Source organism: Globicephala melas, chromosome 12, assembly GCF_963455315.2.
Source record: "Globicephala melas chromosome 12, mGloMel1.2, whole genome shotgun sequence".
Taxonomy (NCBI): Eukaryota; Metazoa; Chordata; class Mammalia; order Artiodactyla; family Delphinidae; genus Globicephala; species Globicephala melas.
The window spans coordinates 69,838,847-69,855,982 of NC_083325.1; the positions used below are offsets into that span (position 1 = coordinate 69,838,847).

Here is a 17,136-nt window from a genome sequence, read left to right on the forward strand (position 1 = left end):
TATCTGTTCATGTATCCATCCCACAAACATCCACCCTGGCAAGACCCTTGAAGCTCTGGGGCAGCCTAGGACATGGCCCCCTCCTCCTGAGATGCGCCGTTCAGCTGACGGCCTCCAGTGACCCCTCACACACATGGCTTACTCCGCTCTCACCATCCCGGTCTGTCTCTTCGGACCCTGCAATGGCATTATCTCTCCGGAGACACAGTTGGCCTGGCCTATCCCCAAACAGGCCGATTTCTGCACACAGTCCTGAACACATTTCACAGAACCAAATGGAGACAGAGGCTTGCTGGCAACAGGTCTGAACTATAGGAGAAGTTAAAAGAGGAGGGAGGGGAAGAGGAAACTTCTGAGTCCCTGGAGATTCCAGTGCCCACACAAAATCAAGGAAGAAGATGTGCCCTTCGTACAGGCTACGCCTGCAAACAGCTTTAAAGTCAACCTGAAGGGGCAGATCCGTCCTAGAGTGGGCTCCTCTCCTGACATCTGTCCTTTCCTCCACACCGTCTTGATTCCTGGGAGTACTGGAGTGACACTACCAGTGTCTGTCTCTAGGAGGCTTTCAGTCTGAAATTGGAGACAGACAATAAGTAGATAATCACAGTGACAGTGAGATAAGAGATGTGCATATGGAAAGGGGCCAGGATCAGCTCTTCTGAGGAAGTCAGGGAAGGCTGCATGGAAGAGGAGACACATGAACAAAATGATTAGAAGTGTGAATAGGGAGGTGGAGGGTTGGGGTGGGGGGCAGAAGGGATGGGGGCATTCCAAGCTCAAAGAACAGCAGCCACAAAGACATGGGGGTGTGAAACAGCAATATGAATTATTCAGAGAGGGGTAAACAGCTTTGCTTGCAGGAGCACGGGGTGGGGGGAGGGGTGGGCGGGCGGAGGGTGAACATTGCGAGCTGCGGAGAGCTGTATCAGGAGACCCCACAGGGCATGCTGAGGTCTGTGGTCTTTCCCCCAAGTACTGGGGAGCCTCAAGTGGGTTTGAAATGGGGAGTGAGAGAGGGAGGGCCTCTTTGAGGGCTCTGTCTGGCAGCTGCATGGTGGTTGACTGCATGGGTTGGGGGGCAGGAGGGCTGCAGGCAGAGAAACCAATTAGGAGGCTCCTCTGTTTGAAGCCACGCCACACGCCTGGGTGCATGACCAGGGGCGGGGCCTTGCCTCGGCCACCCTTGCTCGGGGACCTCTGTCTCCCTGGCCGAGAGGCAGGCAGAGCTGTGGCCCCAGGGCCCCGAGACCCGATGACCTGGGCTCCGAGGCCTGCCCCGAGGACAGGTGCCGCCGTGGGTAGGCCAGCAGGTGCAGCCCCTTCTCGCCACTGCAGAGCACCAGTTCCACCACAAGTGGGCCATCCTGTCGGACCCCGACGACATCTCCGCGGGGCTGAAGGGCTACGTGAAGTGTGACATCGCCGTGGTGGGCAAGGGGGACAACATCAAGACGCCCCACAAGGCCAACGAGACGGAAGAGGAAGACATTGAGGGGTGAGGCTCCCATCCTCCCCCAGCCCCTGGAGACCCGGCCCAGCCCTTCCTGGAACACCAAGGGAACCCCCAGGGTGGACTTTGCCCACAGATCTCACCCTCCATCTCCCTACCCACAGATCTCACCCTCCATCTCCCTACCCCTATGCCCAGATGGCCCATCTCTCCCTGGAAGGACTGAGGCCAGGCCAGCCTCGGTGTCCGGGGACTCTCCTCATGGGGCAGAAAGGACTGAGGAAGGGCAGGCAGGGGTTCACAGAGGACAGTCACGAGTGACAGTCATTTGACATCCAGGCTTCTGACTGTGAGAAACTTGGAAAAAAAAACAAAGTCCCAGAGCTGCTGGGTCTTGAGTCTACACGCAGGAGAGCAAAGAGATTTTATTTCCTGTACCAATTCCAGGCAGCTGACAGTGGTTGTTGAGAAATATTCTGGGACCTCATCTGGATTCAGTGAGGAAAAGTGCAGGATCCAATGAATCATGCCTTCCACGGGCCAGGGAGGGAGAGTGGGGGCCAGTTGTGAGGTTTTTGTATAGGAGACGAAAGATGTGATACACAGCTGAGAGAACTGGATAATATTATTAAGAGTGGTCTCCCATGCTACAGTTTACAAAGTACTCATATATTTTAACCTATTTGAGCCTTATCGTATTCTGAGAGGGAATATCATATTATGCCCATCTTAAAGGTGAGTAAACTGAGGCTTAGAGAGATGGGGAGATTTGCCCAGGATCACAAGACAGCAGGTGCCCTAAACTCCAGTGTTCTTAGTCCTAGTGTGGGCCTTCTCAGCCGTCCTTCACCTGTTGTCCCGGCCCCCAGGGGTACGTAGATGCTGAGGCAGGAGGCGGGGTGCCCGGGGCTGGCTGCCACAGCCCTGGCGTATGTGCCGGCAGGAACTTGTTGCTCCCCGAGGGCGTGCCCTCCGAACGCCAGTGGGCCCGGTTCTATGTGAAGATTTACCGAGCAGAGGGGCTGCCCCGCATGAACACAAGCCTCATGGCCAACATGAAGAAGGCTTTCATCGGTGAGAACAAGGACCTGGTCGACCCCTACGTGCAAGTCTTCTTTGCCGGCCAGAAGGTATTGGGGTGCAGGAGGCTGGGGCTTGGGGTGACAGGCACCAGAGGTGCAAGGGGTTGGGTGTGAGGTCCTGGGGACGGATGTGAGGCAAAATCAGAAGCCACGAGACTGGCCTTTGATCGCCTTGGTGAGTCACCTCTAGAAGTGAGGAGAGAGAGATGAGGGGAGCTCTAGCTCAGAGGGGCTGGGGGGGCGAGGCCAGGCTGGGCCGTAGGGTTCCTCACTGCCCCCAGGTCACCAAGAGCTGAGAGGAGGGGGGCACTGAGAGGGAGAAGAGCCAGAGAGGCTGGGGTGGGGAAGGGTGAGGAGGTAAGTACACACACACACAGCACATGCACACACGTAACACACATATACACACTCACACACACACACATGCACACTCATGCACGTACACAAGCCCTAACCCTCGCTCCCTCCCACCAGGGCAAGACTTCAGTGCAGAAAAGCAGCTATGAGCCACTGTGGAATGAGCAGGTGGTCTTTACAGACCTGTTCCCCCCGCTCTGCAAGCGCATGAAGGTACAGATCCGGGACTCAGACAAGGTCAACGACGTGGCCATCGGCACCCACTTCATTGACCTGCGCAAGATTTCCAACGACGGAGACAAAGGTCAGCAGCAGGAGACCGGGGGTGGGACGTGGGGCTAAAGGGGTAGCGTAAATGAGAACCCCCCACACCACCACCATCCCGCACCTCTGCCTGAAAGGTGCCAGGCACGGCCAGGGCATTGCCGACAGCCCCCGCCTCCAGGGAAGGGTGGACACTCATGGTTCACGTCTGCACAGAGGTGCCTGGGCCCTCCTGAGCCAGGCTGCCTGGATTTGAACCCCAGCTCTGACAGTTAGAAGCTGCGTGACCTTCATGCCTGTTTTCCCACCTGTAAAATGAAAATAATAGTAATTATATACATGTGTATATATACATATGTAGTACATATATGCGTGTACTGCTGTCATAGTACCTATCTACAGACTTGTAGGACCAGAGCACTGAGCTGAGTACCAGGGATACAGAACAAGGAGGAATCCGTCCGGTCTTCACGGTGCTCCCCTGGGGATGAGGGAGACGGGTGTGCTACCAAATGCTCAAAACCTGAGACAGAAGACACAAAAGACTACAGACTGCATGATTGCATTTGTATGGAATGTCCGGAATAGGCAAATGCATAGAAACAGGAAGTAGACGAGTGGCTGCCAGGAGCTGGGGGGAGGGGAGCTGGGACGAGCCACTGAAAGGTACGGGGTTTCCTCTGAGGAGGATGGAAATGTCCTGGATGGTGGCATAACACAGTGAATGCACGAAAACCGCCGAAATGCATACTTTAAAATGGTGAATTTTACGTTATAGGAAGAATATCTCAGTTTTTTAAATGCTATAATGTTTTTTATAAACTAGGCAGAACAGAAACCAAACAAAACTCTTAAGGCAGAATTGAATCCGTGCTACACACGAGACATAACAAATCCTAATGGGAGAAAAATAGTTGGGACTAGGAAATGGGGGTACTTGGTGGAGGAAGAGCGTTTAACAGGCACAGGCGGAGAGTAAGGGCCTTCAGAGAGGAGGGGAGGGGTCTGCAGAAGCAGGTGAGACCCTCGTGGCACGCACAGACGGCAAAGGCCTTGCTGAGGAGCTGGGGAGGTGCTGGCATCTGTCCTTCAAGTAGATCACAGACGTCCCCTGCAACAGGCTCCAGGAAGCAGGGGGCATGATTTTGCTCCACAGAAATGGACGTGTGTGTATGTGGAGAGGCACGGCCAGCTCAGGCTCCCGCAGAGAATAGGCAGACACACAAAAGTGTCCCATGCAAGTGACAAGGTCACCCCACAGCCAGCCCCACGCAGCAGACACTGCTCTCCCCACAGCCCCTGTGAGCCTCGCTGCCCGCAGGCCCTCTGCTGCCTCAGACATTTCCCCGAGCGAGACACGAGGTCCTCAGCTCAGCAACCAGGAGGTACAGGCCAGGAGCCCCCAAACAGGTCCCCCCACCCGAGTGAGCCCCTCGGCCCTCTGCCCCCCGCCCGCAGGCTTCCTGCCCACGCTGGGCCCCGCCTGGGTGAACATGTATGGCTCCACGCGCAACTACACGCTGCTGGACGAGCACCAGGACCTGAATGAGGGCCTGGGGGAGGGCGTGTCCTTCCGCGCCCGCCTCATGCTGGGCCTGGCGGTGGAGATCCTGGACACTTCCAACCCTGAGCTCACCAGCTCCACGGAGGTGCAGGTGGAACCGGCCACACCTGTCTCCGAGGTGAGGCCCCAGGGCACTGTGCTGTCCTCCAGAGCCCCCCGCTCAACCCCCTTCCCACCACGGCAGCCTGTGCCTGGCCTCTGCCAGTGTCCCTCCTGCCTGCCTCAGGGGGCCAGACCCCAGGATGGGGCCGCCCTCCCCAGAAAGCAGGAGGAACTCTGTCCCCTCCCACTGCCTGTGCCTGTGCTCTCCCCGGAGGCCCCAAGGTGGAGCCTTGTCTCTGCCTTGTTCCTGGCCGTGGCTGTCCTTGTGCTGAACATAGCAGCCCTTCCTCTGGGGACAGGCTGGAGGGCCGAAGGAATTGGGCCTTCAGTGTCGGGGCTCGTAGCTCCACAGCTGGGTTAGCCCCAAGGGCCTGTCTGTAAGACGTAGGAGGAGGCCTGGCCCCAGACCCAACCCCCCACACCGTTAAGCTTTCCGGAGGGTTTGAACCACCTTCTTCACAGAGCTGCGTGGGGAAAATGGAAGAATTCTTTCTATTTGGAGCCCTGCTGGAGGCCTCAATGATCGACCGGAAAAATGGAGACAAGCCCATCACCTTTGAGGTCACCATAGGTGAGAGCTGGGCTCGCAGGGCTGGGGGCGGCCAAGCCCTGCTCCACAGCCTGGGGGTGGCGGGGAACTTTGACCACTTCCCTCACATGTCCTCAGGCACCCACACCACATACAGCGACTGCACCTGAGGACACACGCCCCACAGGGTCGGCCTCAGCTCCATCTAAGGGCTAGGCTGCGTTAGGGACACGAGGAGGGAAGAAGCCCTCCCTGCAGAAGGGAGCGAGGCCCTCATGGGACTGGAGAGGAGAGAGTGGGAATACGGGCCGCGTCCTGGGCTGGACCTTGAGCTCAGTGGTCATCAGGGCTCCTAGCGAGACCTCTGCAGGAGTGCAGGACACGGCCCCTTCCTCTGGCGAGTGTTCTATCGTGTCTGAGCTGGTACAGACCTGTGAGCACCAGCCCCATTCCCTGACTCTCCCCCTTCCCTCCCACAGACCCCTGGACTGGAGGGCAGGGTGGGGCCTGGTGGGAAAAGGACTCTAGGCCCTCGGGTGCCCCCTTCTGCCTCCAGGCAACTATGGGAACGAAGTCGATGGCCTGTCTCGGCCCCAGCGGCCTCGGCCTCGGCCTCAGAAGGAGCCTGGGGACGAGGAGGAAGTGGATCTGATCCAGAAGTCGAGTGACGACGAGACTGAGGACGGTGGGGACCTGGCCTCAGTCTCCTCCAGCCCACCCATGCGGCCCCAGATCACCGACAGGTGAGCCGGCCAGGACAGAGGGTCCTGGGAGCCCTGCCTGCTGCCTCCCGTCCTCTCACGGCCTGGCCCCGCCCCACCCCCACCTGCCCGGGTGCCCAGTCCTCAACCTCCCGCCTGCTCCCACCCCAGGAACTACTTCTATCTGCCCTACTTGGAGCGCAAGCCCTGCATCTACATCAAGAGCTGGTGGCCGGACCAGCGCCGCCGCCTCTACAATGCCAACATCATAGACCACATCGCAGACAAGCTGGTCAGGGCCAGGCCACGGCAGGGAGGGGAAAGGCGGAGGGCGTATGCTTCAGAGGGCCTCGCCCAGCTTGGACAGCTCCCCTGCAACACACAAGTCCTGTCTGCCCGGCAGCATGCCGTGGGGTTGGGGGAGGACCTGCAGAATGGCCCCAGTAGAACCTGTGTTCCTGTCCCCGCCCCAGTCCCAAGAGCGGTGGAGAGCCTGAGGGCTGCCCGGAGTGGAGTCTGGGAACCCTGGCCCATCCAGCCCCGGGTTTCCCTGGAGGTGACTGGCCAACCCCTCTGTCTCTGGCCTGCACTCCCCCACCCCCTGCATCTAGCCCTGAGTTCTGTCCGACCCCTGTGGGTCCACCAGGACCACAGACTCATGGCCCAGAGGTGGCTTCTTCCTTCAGGTTCTGAAAACAGAACGCGGAAAATTTGTGTTTCCTTGTGATGGCGAGACAGTCCAGAGATGGTGCTCGTGGGAGGTCCTAGGGCACTAGCCCCTCATCCCCCTGATGAATGGGGGAGACATTTGGGGAGACTGAGGGGGCTGTGGCTCACACTCCTGGTTCACAGGAAGAAGGCCTGAATGATGTGCAGGAGATGATCAAAACGGAAAAGTCCTACCCTGAGCGTCGACTGCGGGGCGTCCTGGAGGAGCTGAGCTGTGGCTGCCAGTAAGTGGCAGGGCTGCCAATGGGGGGTCAGAAGTGGGGGGTTTGCAGAGAAGGAGGCATCTGCACGCCTCCTGCTGGCGGGTGGGCTCTGCTAAGCCCTGCTTCTTCTCCTCCCAGCCGTTTCCTCTCCCTCGCGGACAAGGACCAGGGCCACTGGTCCTGCACTAGGCTGGACCGGGAGCGCCTCAAATCCTGCATGCGGGAGCTGGTGAGGATGCGGTTGGACCACACCGGGGACGGAGGGAGGGTCTGGAGGTGAAAAGGGAACCCGAGGTGGGGGACATCTGTCTCTGAGGTCACAGCCCCCAGGGCCAGACCCTCCATCGTGTGTCATGACCTGAGCCCCACTTACACCCCCGACCCCGGCAGGAGAGCATGGGGCAGCAGGCCAAGACCCTGCGGGCACAGGTGAAGCGGCACACAGTGCGGGACAAGCTGAGGCTGTGCCAGAACTTCCTGCACAAGCTGCGCTTCCTGGCAGACGAGGTGCGCCCCCTGCCAGCCCCAAACCAGAGTGATCCGAGGTGGCGGAAGGGGGGCTGCCCGGGAGGGGCTGGGCCAGACCATCCAGGAGGCCCCTCCTGCTCTGACAGCCGTTGGGGGACAGGAGAGACCAAGCCTTTCACCCCGTCCCGTGTTCTTCCCGCTGGATCGGTGGGAGGAGAAGTAGGACCCAGCGCCGGGGTCCTTTCCTCTGTGGGCTCAGGCCTGGCCAAGAGGCAGGGCCTCTCCCTTACTGGGCGCCCACCCCGCCCCCACCCCAGCCTCAGCACAGCATCCCCGACGTCTTCATCTGGATGATGAGCAACAACAAGCGCATCGCCTACGCCCGGGTGCCCTCCAAGGACCTGCTCTTCTCCATCGTGGAGGACGAGCTGGGCAAGGACTGCGCCAAGGTCAAGACGCTCTTCCTCAAGGTGCCGGAAGGGGAGCAAGACTGGGGGCGGAGGGGCTGGGGTCTGCGCTTTTTCAAGAGGTCAACCTCCCCTTGGAGGGAGCAGCACCCCCACCCCTGGGTCCAGCTGGCCTGAGCTGACGGGGTGCTCAGAGAAGAGCTGGAGAGAATAGGAAAGGGGTGGCGGGTCCCCCCCTGCCCGTGCCCTTCTGCCCTGTGTTCCGCACCACACAGCCCAGCGGGACGGCTGCGGAGGGCATGGCCCGCCTGCCCATAGCCTCCTCCAGCCTCCTGCCCCTTCCTCACCCCGTGGGCTCCAGCAGCTGACCCTGCGCCCCCCCGCCAGCTGCCAGGGAAGCGGGGCTTCGGCTCGGCCGGCTGGACGGTGCAGGCCAAGCTGGAGCTCTACCTGTGGCTGGGCCTCAGCAAGCAGCGCAAGGACTTTCTGTGCGGCCTGCCCTGCGGCTTCGAGGAGGTCAAGGCGGCCCAGGGCGCGGGCCTGCACGCCGTCCCACCCATCAGCCTGGTCTACACCAGTGAGCGAGGGCTCCCGGGCCCGGGCGGGAGGGCACCTGCGGGTGGCCTGTTCCCTGAGCCTCAGCCTGCTCCCCCCACAGAGAAGCAGGCCTTCCAGCTCCGCGCCCACATGTACCAGGCGCGCAGCCTCTTTGCCGCCGACAGCAGCGGTCTCTCGGACCCCTTCGCCCGTGTCTTCTTCATCAACCAGAGTCAGTGCACAGAGGTGAGGGCCCCGGGGAGGAGGGCGCGGCTCTGGCTTTGAGAGCACTGGAGGGGGCCTGGGAGCCTCTGGGACCTGGAGAAACAGACCAGCCAGTACCCCAGATCCTTAGGGGGAAGCCTGGCAGATAACTGCAGGCCCAGGCCACAGAGAAGACAGGGAAGACATTGGCGGGGGGCTGGGAGAGAGGGTCAGGAGCAGACCTCACATCAGCCTTCATTTTAAGATTCCCAGAAGAGTCAGGGGACATGGCGCTCGTGCTCCCGCGTCCCCTTGAAACCACAGTGACTGGGGGTGACTCCTCTTCGGGTGTTGCCCATCCACCATCGCTTACCTGTGCCCCCCCTCCATGCTGCAGGTGCTGAATGAGACCCTGTGCCCCACCTGGGACCAGATGCTGGTGTTCGACAACCTGGAGCTCTATGGCGAAGCTCATGAGTTGCGGGACGACCCCCCCATCATTGTCATCGAAATCTACGACCAGGACAGCATGGTATGGGTGGGCTCTGGCACCAGGGACCACGCCTCCTCCCCCGCACTCCACCTGCGTTAGCGGTCACCTCCACAGCCCACCCCCAGAGCCCCTTGGCCAGGGTGCTTGCCGGGGAAGCTGGGAGTCTGGGCTGCTGACCAGCCCCTCCAGGAGACCCCGGGTGTCTCCTGCCCTGTCACTGCAGCCTGACCCCTTCCCGATGCTGTGGGCCTCTGGGGCCTCAGGGAGGAGACAGGCCAGGGCGTCCCACCTCCCGGCACAGACAGACTAAGCTCAGACCCAGATGTGCCCCGAAAGCCTGCTGTCCCCAGCCTTCCCCCATTTGAGGGCCCCCCCAGCCCTGCCCACACCTACCACAGTCAGTAACAGCCTCATAGCTCTCCATGGGAGCTCTGGAGTAAGGGAGTGGAGGATTAGGGTGACCCCTCCAGAGCTGGGGAGCCACTTCCTACAAGCCGCCTCAGCTACTGGGGTGCCCTGAGTGAGCTCTGGACTAGAGGTAGTCCTGAGTCCTGCATCTGCCATTCATTGCCAGCATGGCCTGGAGCTAGCCAGAGACTTGGTTTCCCCCATCTGTAAAATGGGGTGATCACACCTGCAACTACATGGGGCTGTGTGAGGACTGAATGAGATCCCAGGTGTGAACACGTTTGGTCAGTTCAAGCACCAAGAGGCCACCTGGCTGTTTGTCGCATCAGGGCAAAACCGACTTCATAGGCCGGACCTTTGCCAAGCCCCTGGTGAAGATGGCTGACGAGGCATACTGCCCGCCGCGCTTCCCGCCCCAGCTCGAGTACTACCAGATCTACCGCGGCAACGCCACGGCCGGGGACCTGCTGGCCGCCTTCGAGCTGCTGCAGGTGGGGCTGCTGGAAAGAGGGGGCTGGGCCAGGGGCCTTTCTCCTCCCCATCCTGCTGTGAGGCCAGGGGGCTGGGGGTGTGGTTCTTGGGGACCTGGGCTGTTCAGCCTTCCCTGTCTCCCCAGATCACATACCAGATAACTCATGGGGAGAGAGAGCCCTCTCCCCGGGCTCCCCAGGGTGTGACACTATGTCCCCCACTCCCCAGATTGGACCAGCAGGGAAGGCCGACCTGCCGCCCATCAATGGCCCAGTGGACATGGACCGAGGCCCCATCATGCCTGTGCCTATGGGCATCCGGCCCGTGCTCAGCAAGTACCGGATAGAGGTGTGTGAGGACTCCATCCGGCCCCTCCCAGCCCTGCCCTGAACAGGCCCTGCTGTGCTCTGCTCCCTGGCCCCCCTCACTCTCTCTCCATGAGGGTCATAGGCATGCATTACACTGTTGGCATCAAACTCCAGGGGTCTTCAGCAACCTCAGGTCATGCTCCGGTTTTCAAATAAGGACACTGAAGGCCCAGGAGGAGAAGTGACTGGCCCAAGGTCACACCCAGGGGCCAGTAGCAGACCCAGGCTCGCGACCGTCCGGCGCCTGCCGCTTTTGCACTGAGTCACACTGCCACAGTCCAGGACCCTTCCCGGCCCTCCCATCTGCCCCCAACACCCACCCTCACCCCACAGCGCCTTCAGGACACCCACCCCTCCTCGGCCCTCCCAGCCCTGCCCCTCCTGATGCACGGTCCACCCACAGCCCGGTTCCTCCTCGGGTGGCCCTGCCTGCCCGCAGCTGATGCCCTTTACTGAGGGGCTGTCCTCTCCCCCCACCGCCCCCCCACGCAGGTGCTGTTCTGGGGTCTGCGGGACCTGAAACGGGTGAACCTGGCCCAGGTGGACCGGCCGCGGGTAGACATCGAGTGCGCGGGGAAGGGGGTGCAGTCGTCCCTGATCCACAATTACAAGAAGAACCCCAACTTCAGCACCCTCGTCAAGTGCTTTGAAGTGGTGAGTGTGGGCCGGGACCTGCCTGGGCAGAGCTGGGTGCCTCTGCCCCTTCTCTGAGCTCAGAGTCCCTGCCCCACCCCCAGGACCTCCCGGAGAACGAGCTCCTGCACCCGCCCTTGAACATCCGCGTGGTGGACTGCCGGGCCTTCGGCCGCTACACCCTGGTCGGCTCCCACACCGTCAGCTCCCTGAGGCGCTTCATCTACCGGCCCCCGGACCACTTGGCCCCCACCTGGAACGCCTCGGGTATGGCGCTCCTGAGGCCCAGCGCAGGGCCTCTGGCTCACAGGGCAGCCCACCTGGTTTCCTCCTGGGGCCATCTCTAAGTGGGCCGGGGAGGCCAGGAGGGAGGTCCCGCCCTGGGGGCCAAGGAAGGCTGCCCAGGGTGGCCCCAAGCTCTAGTGCCAGAAAGGCCAGAGCCCAGGGGTCCTTAGAGGGCCTGAGGGCAGATGGCTTCCTCAGCCGGTTCCTGGAGAAGACCCAGGACCCCCCCGTCCCAACCCCCCGAATCCCCCACCCCCCCCCGGCCTCCACTGTGTCACCCAGCACACCTCACCCTCCTCTCTGGCTCACCTCCTCCCTCTCCCCTGGAAAGCTCTAGAATCAGCTTTAGGCCTCTGGCCCTTCCAAGCACCCCTGACTCTCACGGTTCCGCCTGCTCCTCCTCGTCTGTCTGTCCGTCTCTCTGTCCAGGCGGGCTCCTCCAGGGCCGCCGTGTGCTGTACAGTGGGGGCCCCTCTTCTCACCCCACAGGGGAGGTCGTGGTGAACATGGAGCCGGAGGTGCCTGTCAAGAAGCTGGAGACTGTGGTGAAGCTGGATGCGGTAAGGCGCCTGGGGTCAGCCCCACGCTGGCTGGGGACGTGCAACTGCGGGTGACACTTTCCCAGAGCTGGGCCACCCCGCACACAAGACGACACATTAAGTCACTCCTCCTTTGGCGTGCGATGGGCCAGGGCTAACCCTGACTGCACGTACGCACAGCCCCATCCTATACTGTCCTGGAAGGCGAGACTCTCAATTCTGCGCGTGTGTGTGCACATGTGCATGAACACGTGGTACACACGTATGAGAGACAGAGAGAGCAGTAACCGTGTGAAGTGATAGCCTGCAATTATTTTTATTCCAACAAACGACACCATAGGCAATGGATTCCTTGCGCAAACACCAGTGTTCTTTCCAGAGGGTCCCCGGTTTTCCTTCCCAGCCATTTACAAACAACTCTCCCAAGGTGTGGGTTGGGGCAGGATTTCCAGGTGGAAGCTCGTTATTCCTCCTGGCTTTGGGACCGGGGCTCTTTGTCTGCCAGAGGGAGACCTGTCACCTCGGTGTTTGGATGCGGACATGGCGTCAGCAGGGGATGGCGGGATGGAGGCTGGCCTGGAGCAAGCCATCCTGAATCCAGACAGGACAGAGGGGCGGGAAGCAGGCTTCCTTCCCACCACATTCTCCAAATCCCGTTCCTGACTGCATGTGCGTCACACAGCACAGGGGCGTCTCCTAGCCTCTGAGATCTGAGTCCGGTCTGAAAGGATCCTTCCTTACCTCATCATCCTGGTCCCCATAGAGTCCCAGCCAGCAGGCTGAGTTAGCACGGGGCATGGCTCATGGAAAAGGGGAGGAGTCGAGGCCCGGGGCCTGGCCTGCAGGCCTGGGATGGCATTGCCAGGGGCTCTGGGGCTACACCTGGAGATGCCACACCCCCTTCGGCTTCCAGCTTCCTGAGCTCCTCCCTGAGAAGCCTGTTCCTCCTGGAGGCAGGGCCGGGGTGGGGAAGCCCCCTGGTTTCAGGCCATCAGTGTACCAAGAGGACGGCACAGACCTGAGCTGCCCCATCGTCCCACAGGCCCTGGACTCTGGTGGGGTTCTTTTCACCAGGTTCCTCTTCAGCTATGTAATTTTGTGTCCACTTACTTTTTAAGGCACTTGTCCTTCATCCAGCCAACATTACTGACCTCCAGCCTCATGCCGTGTCCGCCTCCCCTCTTGACTCTGACTGCCCACTGCAGTCATCTGGGAAGTTTACAACTCTCCTGGTGCCCAGTACCCTCATTTGGACTCAGTGGAGCCCTGCAAATGATGATTCTTAAAAGCCCCCAGTAATTCTAACATGCAGCCAAGTTTGCAAACCACCACCCTGGAAGGTCTGAGGAAACAACTTCGAGGCAGACCTTCCACAGACCCAGAATTGGCCATGTGAGCATGGCGCTCACGACACAGGGAACATCCCTGCCTGGGCTCCCTCTCCTCCACCCTCCCTGGCCAGCCGCTACCTACCACTTCCGGCCCCAGTGGCTAAGTCTGTCCCTGTCTCCTTGGTTCCTTTCTGCAGGCTTCTGATGCCGTCATCAAGGTGGATGTGGTGAGTGTGGGGACCAGCCGGGGGGCTCTGGGGAGAGAAGACCCTGTACTACATAGGGTATCAGGCCAAGGAAGACAGCATCAGGGACCGAGCCACCCCATACCCCCTGATGCCCCGGCCATCTCACCCCTCCAAAGAGGCAGAGGGAGAGAGCTGTTTGGACTGCAGGGCCCATGAGAGGCAGTCCTGCCTTGGCTGGGGGCTCATGCTGACAGGTCATGACCCTCTCTGGGCCGTGACATCCACTTCCATAAAACAAGGCCCTGACCTTGATGTCGGTAGCCCCACAGAGCCTCCTGGAGCCCAGGGCTTTCCTGGAGCAGATGGTCAGAATGAGTGGGGGAACCCCGGATTGTTCAGGTCTCCGGGAATGGCCAGGGTGCGGGGATATATGCAGGACTCTAGACCTAGCCAACCCTGCAGGCTGATGAGGAGAAGGAGAGGAAGAAGAAGAAGAAGAAGGGCAGCTCGGAAGAACCAGAGGAGGAGGAGCCTGACGAGAGCATGCTGGACTGGTGGTCCAAGTACTTTGCCTCCATCGATACCATGAAAGAGGTGACGCCTTGGCCTGGGCAGGGGGCCGAGGAGGGACTGGGCTGGGAGGGGTAACCCCAGCTCCACATCAGACCCTCCTATCCAGCTTCTTCCCCGCCCGCACCAGAGCTGGCTCCCCCACTCCATCGACATGAGCTTGGAGCAGGCTGTCTCAGAGCCTCGAAGTTCTAGCTCACCTTTTTCCAGGATGGAGGTCCAGTCTACCTTCCCTGCCTTGGTTTTCTCTAGTCCTCATTCATTTCCTCCACAAATACTTCGAGTACATATGATGAGTCAGACACCAACCTAGGGGCTACAGGAGCCAAAAGATGAGATTGGCTACCTGCCCTGTGTATTTACTGGACATGCGAAATGGACATGCAAGCAGATACACTACCATGTGATAACAAAGGCAATTCAGTGCCTGGGGGCATCAGGAAAGGCTTCACAGAGGAGGTGACCTTTGAGGAAGAGGAGAAATACACACTCAGAGGCCAAAGGGAGCAACAACTTCTCAGTAGTATTTGCACAGCTATTATTATTTTACATAATAATACCCAGCTGTTTTATTTTACATGCCTCCGTCACTGTGGCTGTGAAATGTTCTTCCCCTGTTGTGTGCACACGGGTTCTGTCTGCTGAGCCAGATTGCAAGTTCCAGAAAGCTCATGTCTCCTCTCCCTTGTTTGTCTCTCTCCACACTGCCAGCCTAGCTCAGGGCACTCCCTGGCTGACCGACTGACCAGGATGGACGTGTGCCCATGGTTGTGTTTCCTCAACCAAGCTGATCCAGCCACATTCTCTCCCCCAGGCCCTTCCTATGACCCGAGCTGTGTGTGATGTTTACTATCCATGTTAGAGCACAGGTTAAACTGCTGTAGCAAGTTAGATTGATGTGAACAAGAAGAAGGTTGGTATGGTGATTCAGTGGGGTCAGGGACCAAGACACTGCCGTCTTGTTACTGACGTCTGCGTGGTTAGAGATGGCTTGCTGTCACGTCCTAATACTGGTCCACGGGAAGGGTAAAGAGAAGAAGGGGACACATACTCCTTTCCTTTTAATGGCCCAGCCTAGAAGCTGCACATATCACTTCAGCTCACACTGGCTAGAATCGAGTCCCATAGCCACACTTAGCTGCAAGGGGGGCTGGGAAATGTAATCTTTAGCTAGGTAGCTGTGTGCCAAAAACTTTTAGAGAGGAGGAGAGCAGATAACTGGGGGACACCTAGTAGTATCTTCTCCCACCAACACCTCCTCGATTCAAGTTGGCCAGCCTGGAGCTCCAAGAGGCTGCCCATTGTCTCGAGTCTATTCCTGTAATTTGCACAGGCTGTCACCAGGTGGCGGTGACACCTTGGGTGAAACGATGATTTAGTGTCCAGTGTGTACTGACTGAAGAAAATAAGGCACATTTTCTTATTCAGTTATACTTTTCTACATTAAAATAATAATACCACTAAGAAGCAACATTAAAGAGCACATATTTTTCAATCATACACAATTAAAGAATCATAACCCCTAAGTACAGTTAAGTCACATTGTACACATCATAAACTTTTTTTTAACCCGCTTAAGCACATCATGGGTTTGAAACCCAATGGAAAAGAGTTTCTGCCTCTAAGCATTTAAGACTGGTCTGACACCACAGTGTGGGTTCAACAAACACCTCCCTAGGAAACCCACCTTCCCTTCTCCTCACCTCATCTTTTGGCAGCAACTTCAACAGCAAGAGGCCTCAGGAATTGATTTGGAGGAGAAGGAGGAGATGGACAACGCTGAGGGTAAGCCCTGGAGCCCTGGATCTCTGCCTCTCCCTCCCAGCCCCCCAGATGGGTGGCTCCCCTGCTTGTCACACCAGCTGCTTCTCTTTCCCCTTCCCATGGGCCCTCACAGCTGCAGCAGCCAACAGCAGATATCACCAGGCATCCCTGGGTACCAGCAGGCTGAGGCCCTTATCTAGAGTGGCTTTTACTCTGACCAGTTCAGCAGCCACAGTGAGGGACAGACATTTAGAGTCACAGAACATCAGAGCTGGAAGGGATCTCAGAGCTCACCCCATTCAGTATTTTCCAGACCTTTTCCATGGAACACTATTAATGGGTCTTCTGAAGGGAAAAGAGGGTTCTGGGGTCAAATGGGTTAAACAGGTCCCTTGGTGCGGGACTTCTCAGTGCCTTTAATGTACAAATGCTATTATAAATACCTAAAAGGAAGACATAATAAAATATTTCCCCAGCTTATTTTACACACAAACACACACACACACATATATCTTTTCTTTTAAAGCATTCCAAGAACGCCTATACCTAGTGTTCCACTGAATGCTGTTTGGGAAATGCTGATACAGAACAATCCTCTTAATGTTAAAGACAAGGAGACTGAGGCCAGAGAGCACAGTGAGCTGGCACCAGACCCAAGCTCCTTCCACGCCCCTCTCTGTCAAAGGGCACACAACAGGCTCTGCACATTTCTGGCATACTGGTGCCCTGCTCCCATGTGAGGCGGGCACGCCAGGCGGCATTGTCTGCATTTTCTACAGATGAGCACACAGAGACCTGCAAGTTAAATCAGCAAAGCGACAGAGCTGGGTCTCCAACCCAGGCCTTCCTGCCACATCATTTCTGCCCCCTTGTCTGTTTCTGGCCAGGCCTGAAGGGGCTGATGAAGGGCAAGGAGAAGTCAAGGGCTGCAAAGGAGGAGAAGAAGAAGAGAACCCAGAGCCCAGGCCCGGGCCAAGGGTCGGAGGCCCCTGAGAAGAAGAAACCCAAGATTGATGAACTCAAGGTGAGGGTCTGGGAGCAGACCTAGCCAGAAAGTAGGGTCACACCGGGGGCAAGACAGAGGCCAGTGGACCGGCCTCACCCCCTGACAGCCCGGCCTGGCTCAGGTGTACCCCAAGGAGCTGGAGTCAGAGTTCGACAGCTTCGAGGACTGGCTGCACACGTTCAACCTGCTTCGGGGCAAGACGGGGGACAACGAGGACGGCGCAACTGAGGAGGAGCGCATCGTGGGGCGCTTCAAGGTCAGGCAGGGAGTACAAGTGGGCCCTAAGTCCTGAGCCCCCCACCAGCTCTTCTCCCCAGCCCAAGCCTGGGGCTGACAGCCAGGTGGAACTGTCAGCCAACCCGGTTGGTAAAGTATAAAAATACTTCCACGCTGATTGATAAAGATCATCTGCCCTAAACCCACCTCCCCACTCCACCCCCCTCAGAGTTGCGCCCCCCACTCCAGCCACTCCTTCCAGAACCC

At 58.9% G+C, this 17,136-nt stretch overlaps 1 protein-coding gene across 2 annotated transcripts in view; it reads left to right on the forward strand.

Moving 5' to 3' along the window:
• Positions 1 to 17,136, forward strand: part of OTOF (otoferlin) — a 91,797-nt gene that overhangs the window by 66,521 nt on the left and 8,140 nt on the right. The window contains exons 12-35 of one of the 2 annotated variants that reach the window (XM_060309200.1): positions 1,336 to 1,495; positions 2,394 to 2,580; positions 3,007 to 3,193; positions 4,612 to 4,835; positions 5,282 to 5,390; positions 5,905 to 6,091; positions 6,221 to 6,341; positions 6,902 to 7,002; positions 7,120 to 7,210; positions 7,372 to 7,488; positions 7,767 to 7,919; positions 8,244 to 8,433; positions 8,515 to 8,639; positions 8,995 to 9,129; positions 9,828 to 9,989; positions 10,198 to 10,317; positions 10,830 to 10,991; positions 11,075 to 11,237; positions 11,745 to 11,815; positions 13,323 to 13,352; positions 13,776 to 13,907; positions 15,602 to 15,668; positions 16,535 to 16,671; positions 16,760 to 16,909. In XM_060309200.1, the coding sequence (XP_060165183.1) occupies positions 1,336 to 1,495; positions 2,394 to 2,580; positions 3,007 to 3,193; positions 4,612 to 4,835; positions 5,282 to 5,390; positions 5,905 to 6,091; positions 6,221 to 6,341; positions 6,902 to 7,002; positions 7,120 to 7,210; positions 7,372 to 7,488; positions 7,767 to 7,919; positions 8,244 to 8,433; positions 8,515 to 8,639; positions 8,995 to 9,129; positions 9,828 to 9,989; positions 10,198 to 10,317; positions 10,830 to 10,991; positions 11,075 to 11,237; positions 11,745 to 11,815; positions 13,323 to 13,352; positions 13,776 to 13,907; positions 15,602 to 15,668; positions 16,535 to 16,671; positions 16,760 to 16,909 (3,281 nt within the window). The remainder of the gene's footprint in view (positions 1 to 1,335; positions 1,496 to 2,393; positions 2,581 to 3,006; positions 3,194 to 4,611; positions 4,836 to 5,281; positions 5,391 to 5,904; positions 6,092 to 6,220; positions 6,342 to 6,901; positions 7,003 to 7,119; positions 7,211 to 7,371; positions 7,489 to 7,766; positions 7,920 to 8,243; positions 8,434 to 8,514; positions 8,640 to 8,994; positions 9,130 to 9,827; positions 9,990 to 10,197; positions 10,318 to 10,829; positions 10,992 to 11,074; positions 11,238 to 11,744; positions 11,816 to 13,322; positions 13,353 to 13,775; positions 13,908 to 15,601; positions 15,669 to 16,534; positions 16,672 to 16,759; positions 16,910 to 17,136) is intronic. The other variant, XM_030858191.2, reaches the window with a different exon arrangement.